This window comes from Liolophura sinensis, chromosome 3, assembly GCF_032854445.1.
Source record: "Liolophura sinensis isolate JHLJ2023 chromosome 3, CUHK_Ljap_v2, whole genome shotgun sequence".
Lineage (NCBI taxonomy): Eukaryota > Metazoa > Mollusca > Polyplacophora > Chitonida > Chitonidae > Liolophura > Liolophura sinensis.
Genome location: NC_088297.1, coordinates 12,265,792 through 12,273,950, shown reverse-complemented (window position 1 = coordinate 12,273,950; position 8,159 = coordinate 12,265,792). Strand labels below are relative to the sequence as shown.

General features: G+C 40.7%; 1 protein-coding gene across 1 annotated transcript; it reads right to left on the bottom strand.

The window, feature by feature from the left end:
- Positions 1-4,680: 4,680 nt before the first annotated feature.
- On the bottom strand, positions 4,681-7,677 carry LOC135464211 (uncharacterized). The gene is made up of 6 exons (XM_064741716.1): positions 7,641-7,677; positions 7,104-7,159; positions 6,448-6,535; positions 6,125-6,189; positions 5,799-5,882; positions 4,681-5,381 (listed from the first exon to the last, which is right to left on the bottom strand). The coding sequence occupies exons 1-6, from the start codon at positions 7,671-7,673 to the stop codon at positions 5,177-5,179; spliced, it is 531 nt and encodes a 176-aa protein (XP_064597786.1). The 5' UTR covers positions 7,674-7,677; the 3' UTR covers positions 4,681-5,176.
- Between the last annotated feature and the right edge of the window lie 482 nt (positions 7,678-8,159).

Below are 8,159 nucleotides of genomic sequence, written 5' to 3'. Positions count from 1 at the left end.
ATCCCCAAAACATACTGCCAAAGTTTCGAGTAATTATCATGCAAATACACTAAATAAATCATTTCCAATTCTAGATGGTGATCCATACACGACGACCATACATTATGGTTTATTCGAGTAGAAATGGGGGTAGTGAAGGTTTATGTGGTTTTTCAAATAAATAAAAAAATAAATATTAGCGAAGGTGTAGAGGTATATAGAGCTAGGCTGTAGGCCCTAGGTACATGTAACCCTACGTCTTAAAAGAGGAACAAATTAATAAGACGGCGTTTCTCATATTTTCTCACAGAAGAAATATTTTTAAAAAATTTTACAGTTGACAATAATTACTTCATTTTGCTTCATAAGGACAAGCCAACCCTATAGTTTTTACTTTTTAAAGATTTGCAAATAATGTATCAGGGTAGGCGTGTCTCCCTCTCAAACGTGTTTTCTCAGTTAAGAAAAAAAGGTAATCTTGAGCTTTAAACGACAGTGAAATCTTTATCACAAAAAATGTAAAAAGATGTATACTTTTATCTACCTTTAAAATGGCCCTTATGAGGATTGAACCCGGCTTTCCCGAAGGATGTTCAAATTTGTCAGACAGGGCAGTGCGGAGTTTGTTGACACACCAGTCACGGATTGACCAACAGTACTCGTCGGCTATCACAAGGTACGAGTCAGCCACTTGTAACTTTACAATAAGATTGGCGGGCGGGAGGAGTCAACAGTACTCGTCAGCCTACATCCACGAGGGGAACGGAAGTACATCCACCAGGAGAACGGACATCCATCAGGAGGACGGTGTAGTGCGCATGACCACACATATGGCGCGAAATGTAAAGTAGTGGGATATAGTTACACATTTGTGTTCACTAAAAAGACATAGGCCTACGGATTATATCACTGTATATCTCATACTATTCACTTAAATTTTATTTACTACAGGGCTTCTCCAAATAATCGAACTATAGACAACAGATGATGAATAAGACAAGGTATCTTATAAATTATCGGTATAAATTATCGAACTATCGAAGACAGATGATGAATAAGACAAGGTATTCTATATCATAATAACCCAACAGACCACGGCCTCTCCAGACCCATTGTCCCGACATGCGGTTCATAGGCCTGTAGGACTATACAATATACAGGTACTTGGCAAGACGGTTGTTTTCCACCGGCATCTATATAAAATGTGCCTAATTTACCTTCAAAATAGATATAAAGTACAACATCCATACGGAGGACGGTGGCTAATTTAACTTCCTGCAGGTATACAGTACAACATCCATGAGGAGGACGGTGGCTAATTTACCTTCCTGCAGGTATCAGGTACAACATCCACGAGGTGGACGGTGGCTAATTTACCTTCCTACTGTTATAAGGTACAACATCCACGAGGAGGACGGTGACTAATTTACCTTTCTGCAGGTGTGATGTACAACATCCACGAGGAGGACGGTGGCTAATTTACCTTTCTGCAGGTGTGAAGTACAACATCCATGAGGAGGACGGTGGCTAATTTACCTTTCTGCAGGTGTAAAGTACAACATCCACGAGGAGGAAGGTGACTAATTTAACCTCCTGCAGGTGTAAAGTACAACATCCACGAGGAGGACGGTGACTAATTTACCTTTCTGCAGGTGTAAAGTACAACATCCACGAGAAGGACGGTGACTAATTTACCTTTCTGCAGGTGTAAAGTACAACATCCAAGAGAAGGACGGTGACTAATTTACCTTTCTGCAGGTGTAAAGTACAACATCCATGACGAGGACGTTGGCTAGTTTACTTTCCTATAGGTATAAAGTACATCATCCATGAGGAGGACGGTGGCTAATTTACCTTCCTACAGGTATCAGGAACAACATCCACGAGGAGGACGGTGGGTAATTTACCTTCCTGCAGGTATAAAGTACAACACCCACGAGGAGGACGGGGACTAATTTACCTTCCTCCAGGTATCAGGAAAAACATCCACGAGGAGGACGGTGGATGCTTTACCTTCATATAGTTATAAAGTACAACATCCACGAGGAAAACGGTGGCTAATTTACCTGCCTATAGGTATAAAGTACAACATCCACAAGGAAGACGGTGGCTAATTTACATCCCTATATGTATAAAGTACAACATCCACGAGGAGGACGGTGGCTAATTTACCTTCCTGCAGGTATAAAGTACAATATCCACGAGGAGGACGCTTGCTAATTTACCTTTCTCCAGGTATCAGGAACAACATCCACGAGGAGGACGGTGGTTGCTTTACCTTCCTATAGGTATATAGTATAACATCCACGAGGAGGACGGTGACTAATTTATGTTCCTATAGGCATAAAGTACAACAACCACGAAGCGGACGGTGACTAATTTACCTTTCTGCAGGTGTAAAGTACAACATCCACGAGAAGGACGGTGACTAATTTACCTTTCTGCAGGTGTAAAGTACAACATCCACGAGGAGGACGTTGGCTAGTTTACTTTCCTATAGGTATAAAGTACAACATCCATGAGGAGGACGGTGACTAAATTACCTTTCTGCAGGTGCAAAGTACAACATCCACGAGGAGGACGGTGACTAATTTACCTTTCTGCAGGTGTAGAGTACAATATCCATGAGGAGGACGGTGGCTAATTTACCTTCTGCAGGTGTGAAGTACAACATCCATGAAAAGGACGGTGGCTAACTTACCTTTCTGCAGGTGTGAAGTACAACATCCACGAGGAGGACGGTGGCTAATTTACCTTTCTGCAGGTGTGAAGTACAACATCCATGAGGAGGACGGTGGCTAATTTACCTTTCTGCAGGTGTAAAGTACATCATCCACGAGGAGGACGGTGACTAATTTACCTTCCTGCAGGTGTAAAGTAAAACATCCACGAGGAGGACGGTGACTAATTTACCTTTCTGCAGGTGTAAAGTACAACATCCACGAGGAGGACGGTGACTAATTTACCTTTCTGCAGGTATAAAGTACAATATCCACGAGGAGGACGGTGACTAATTTATGTTCATATAGGCATAAGGTACAACAACCACGAAGCGGACGGTGACTGAGTTATGTTCCTGCAGGTATAAAGTACAACATCCACGAGGCTATAGCTATAAAGTACAACATCCACGAGAAGGACCGTGGCTTATTTATCTTCCTACAGGTATAAAGTACAACATCCATGAGGAGGACGGTGGCTAATTTACCTTCTGCAGGTGTGAAGTACATCTATGAGGAGGACGGTGGCTAACTTACCTTTTTGCAGGTGTGAAGTACAACATCCACGAGGAGGACGGTGGCTAATTTACCTTTCTGCAGGTGTGAAGTACAACATCCATGAGGAGGACGGTGGCTAATTTACCTTTCTGCAGGTGTAAAGTACAACATCCACGAGGAGGACGGTGACTAATTTACCTTCCTGCAGGTGTAAAGTACAACATCCACGAGAAGGACGGTGACTAATTTACCTTTCTGCAGGTGTAAAGTACAACATCCACGAGGAGGACGGTGGCTAATTTAACTTCCTGCAGGTGTAAAGTACAACATCCACGAGGATGACGGTGGCTAATTTATCTTCTGCAGGTGTGAAGTACAACATCTATGAGGAGGACGGTGGCTAGTTTACCTTTCTGCAGGTGTGAAGTACAACATCCATGAGGAGGACGGTGGCTAATTTACCTTTCTGCAGGTGTAAAGTACAACATCCACGAGGAGGACAGTGACTAATTTACCTTCCTGCAGGTGTAAAGTACAACATCCACGAGGAGGACGGTGACTAATTTACCTTTCTGCAGGTGTAAAGTACAACATCCACGAGGAGGACGGTGACTAATTTATTTTTCTGCAGGTGTAAAGTACAACATCCACGAGGGGGACGGTGACTAATTTATGTTCATATAGGCATAAGGTACAACAACCACAAAGCCGACGGTGACTAATTTATGTTCCTGCAGGTATAAAGTACAACATCCACGAGGCTATAGCTATAAAGTACAACATCCACGAGGAGGACCGTGGCTAATTTACATCCATATAGGTATAAAGTACAACATCCACGAGGAGGACGTTGGCTACTTTACCTTCCTATAGCTATAAAGTACAACATCCACGAGAAGGACGGTTGCTAGTTTACCTTCCTATAGGTATCAGGTAGAACATCCACGAGGAGGACAGTGGCTAATTTATCTTCCTACAGGTATAAAGTACAACATCCACGAGGAGGACGGTGGCTAATTTACATCCATATAGGTATAAGGTACCACATCTACGAGGAGGACGGTGGCTAATTTACATCCCTATAGGTTTAAAGTACAACATCCATGAGGAGGACGGTGGCTGATTTACCTCCCCGTAGGTATAAGGTACAACATCCACGAGGAGGACGGTGGCTAATTTACATCCCTATAGGTTTAAAGTACAAAATCCATGAGGAGGACGGTGGCTAATTTACATTCCTGCAGGTATAAAGTACAACATCAATACGGAGGACGGTGGTTAATTGACGTTCCTATAGGTATCAGGTACAAAATCCACGAGGAGGACGGTGACTAATTTACCATCCTTTTTCTCCGCAGATGGGAAAAGCCCAACACGAACGAGGACAAACCGAGTTTGCCTTTCTCTACATGTACGTAGATGAGAAAGTTTTCACAGAGCCTTAGAATATAATCCTCGAATCATCCAATATGAGAAATCCAGTGACCACCAATTCCGGACAGTTGAATAAAAAAGTCAACAACCACATTCTAGTTTAAATATATGTATTTTAAGGAGCCCTGTCGCAGTGCCATAACCCACCGCCCATGGAGAGTTTGCCAACAGAAACTCTAATTCAACAAGTTCCTTTCCCTAAAAATGGTTACAGCATTGTATTCATCCGGTTTGCAAAAACCTTTACAGAAAAACTATTATAAACTGAAGAACGCTTTACTGAGATGTACGGATAAAAGTTGTGTTTCATTACATATGCTGCAGTACCCTAGGCAAGTTTATTAGTGTATTAACTCTCTTGTACATTCTAAGATTCTATACATGTGTAAGTGAAGCAATGAATGGTATGGAGGTGGAATGGAAAATACATTATAGGTGTAGGCTATATGTACAAGGCATATAGCCATGATACAATGATAACAATGATATAAAATACACATTGTCAACTCATCAGTCATCTATTATTTACACACACAGCATGCCATTTACGACTCGGTACTGCTGATTAAGCGGTGTGCTCTTAATTGTTCACTTTTTTTAAGTGCCGTGTGTAACGATGAATGTTCAGTTTGACAGCATCTTCGTCTTGCTTCTGGTAAAGATATGTGCAGTTTGTTGGATACAAGCAGTGCGACTACATCCCGAACCAAAGCTTCCTTACATCTCCTATTCCTGACTGTCCCTTCGTACCTACAAAGAAAAAAATGTGAACAGAATGCAATCCTGTTAAAGGCTTCCTATTTCATTTGTAAAAGACTGAAATCTGGAAATGTATATATATTGCTACTAATTAAACATATATGCCTTCACACTTTTTAGCAAGTCATGCGCGGAACAAAATTATGAAATTATAATGATAAATAATTAAACACACATCTACATGTAAATGACTACTTGATGACTGCAATATTCTTAGTTACTTTCCTCCTTTTTTATGGCTTTAGCCTTGTCAAATGTTTATACACATTTGAACTGTCTGTATATAGATAACTTGAAAGCTGGAAAGCCATTCCGATACTACTCCATTCATAACTGGAGCCAAAATAGCCATATCTAATTATACCAAAAAATAAAAACAGCCAGATAAAACACAAGGTAAATACAAACCCATCCACATTTAAAATCTTCTGAATTCGCTCGGTTCCTGGTAGCTGGGCTAGCTTGTGTACAAATCCAGATGTGGCGGGGCGCCTGAAGCAATGTTTCACACAAGAATATAATCACACAGTGAAAGATAATCATGGCCTATTTCCAATGCACATATACAGACAAGGTATACAAAAGCATATGCAGATAAGTTGTGACAACAAACAAACAGAACATCCCAGATCTGTACTGTAACAAAAAACCCTTATAGGCATGATTATTTGAAACGTGCATGGAGAAGACCGGGATTACTGGCAACCACCCTACCTACATGTACCTATACGTACCGTTTGTCCCTAAGCTTCAATTTGAAGAACTTTTTTTCCACATAGGCTTCGAGATATGTATAAGCCTAAAAGAGAAAATCTTATTAAGTACCATACGCATACCCATTCGAAATAACACCCAGAATGGCCATAATTTACTCACAAAACATTTACAAAATTCCAAAGTCTCGCAGCGTTGTTTTTGGTACGTAAAACATATATAAATATAGTAACACGGCTTTTTCCATACAAAGGGTATTTTCAGTACATATAAATCAAGCTAAGCGAAAAAGTCAATATCAATTTATAAACAATTTATACACCGAAATCACACTTTTACGTACCAAGTCCAAGACATAACCGAAAACAAAGCCCTTTAGAAATTCCCTTCTCGGATTTGTCAAGAAAATCTCCAGCTCAGAGCTCTCGGACCTAGATAAACACATAATCATGTACACAGTTGTACGAGGAAGGGGTTAGGAGAAGCTATCAATATAACACAGTGAAACACTCTAAAACACTCGTTTTAGATACATAATAATATATCCCGGGCGATGAAGTGCATGAGGATCTTTATGAAATCACATGCTACCATCAAGTGTGGCTGTATGATGTGAAACAATACATTAAACTATATGTCATGTAACAAATTAATTATTTGTATCGCAGCAACTATTCTTCAAATAGCAGCGAAATCTTTCGAGTTTGTGTGATATGAATGTACAGTGGTGCTGCACGCCACTATAGAAGAATAGGGAAAGACAGAAATTATCATATGTTTAAAACTACTGTATATAGTCAAATACAAGGGTCAATTAAATACACTGTGTCTGTAAATTATAATTGCGCAGAAAAATGTGTAGGTATTCCTAAGCTAATTGTTGTTCACACCAGTCACTGTGCGAAACTCCAGAATGCGCCTACACATATGAGGAAATATAGAAAAATATGTAAAAGACAAAGAAAATAAATGAAGTGTACAGATTTAAGCTATACATACCACTTTGAACCTCTGTCTGTCAACAAGCCTTCCACATACTGGTCGATCACATCAACCTGAAATATCAACATTATGCGGCATATATATATACAATCCAAACATTGTGTTTAAGTTGGTTAAAAATCCAAAAATTGTCAGACACAGTTTAATGGTATTTTTCTACTGATGCTGAATACTTGAGGCTCAGACCCACCTGTTATTTCTAAACAGTTTGAGTATATGCCTCAGTGTCACCTGGGGCCCTCATGGCTCAGTCGGTTAGCGCGCTAGCGCAGCGTAATGACCTAGGAGTCTCTCACCAATACGGTCGCTGTGAGTTCAAGTCCAGCTCATGCTGGCTTCCTCTCCGGCCGTACGTGGGAAGGTCTGCCAGCAACCTGCGGATGGTCGTGGGTTTCTCCCGGGCTCTGCCCGGTTTCCTCCCACCATAATGCTGGCCGCCGTCGTATAAGTGAAATATTCTTGAGTACGGCGTAAAACACCAATCAAATAAACAAATCAATGTCACCTGCATGACAACTGCTCCCTTATCCATACCTGTGAAATGACATCAGATACACAAATAAACATGTTGGAATCCTGCTCCTCATTGTTGAGTTCCTCGTCCGCAGATGGAATAATCCTGGACACTTGTAAGTCTTCTGACGAAAACCTACAGAAATCAAGACATCACAAAAGTTGTATCTTTCTTGAAAACATACGAGAAATGACTGCAACACTTATCAAAATCGACGCCCACATCGTTACACATTCTAAAGCAAAACGTATCGGAAAGAATGTGTTCAAGACAAAGACCTTAACCCTAAGACATGCAACAATGTTCAGTCATGCCCAGCATTTGTCGCCTCAAGCACCACAATGCAGATATACACGAGTATAATATTCAATTCAGATTTGAAATGCATTTCCTTAATTAGTGTTCTCTTTGCGAATAATTATCCTTCAACATGACGTGCAATGGAAATGCCGTGAAGAACTCTGTTCAGTTAGATGGCAAAGAACGGCACTTTTACCTACAAAAATAAACACGTCTTTTGAACATTGTGATAATTTAGT

Excerpts from the sequence above, each read along its gene's own strand:
- LOC135464211 (XM_064741716.1), bottom strand. The coding sequence starts at position 7,673 with ATGTTTATTTGTGTATCTGATGTCATTTCACAG. Across the intron at positions 6,536-7,103 it reads ACAGACAGAGGTTCAAAGTG|GTCCGAGAGCTCTGAGCTGG; the intron begins GTATGTATAGCT and ends GTGTTTATCTAG. Across the intron at positions 5,382-5,798 it reads AAGATTTTAAATGTGGATGG|GTACGAAGGGACAGTCAGGA; the intron begins GTTTGTATTTAC and ends TTTTCTTTGTAG.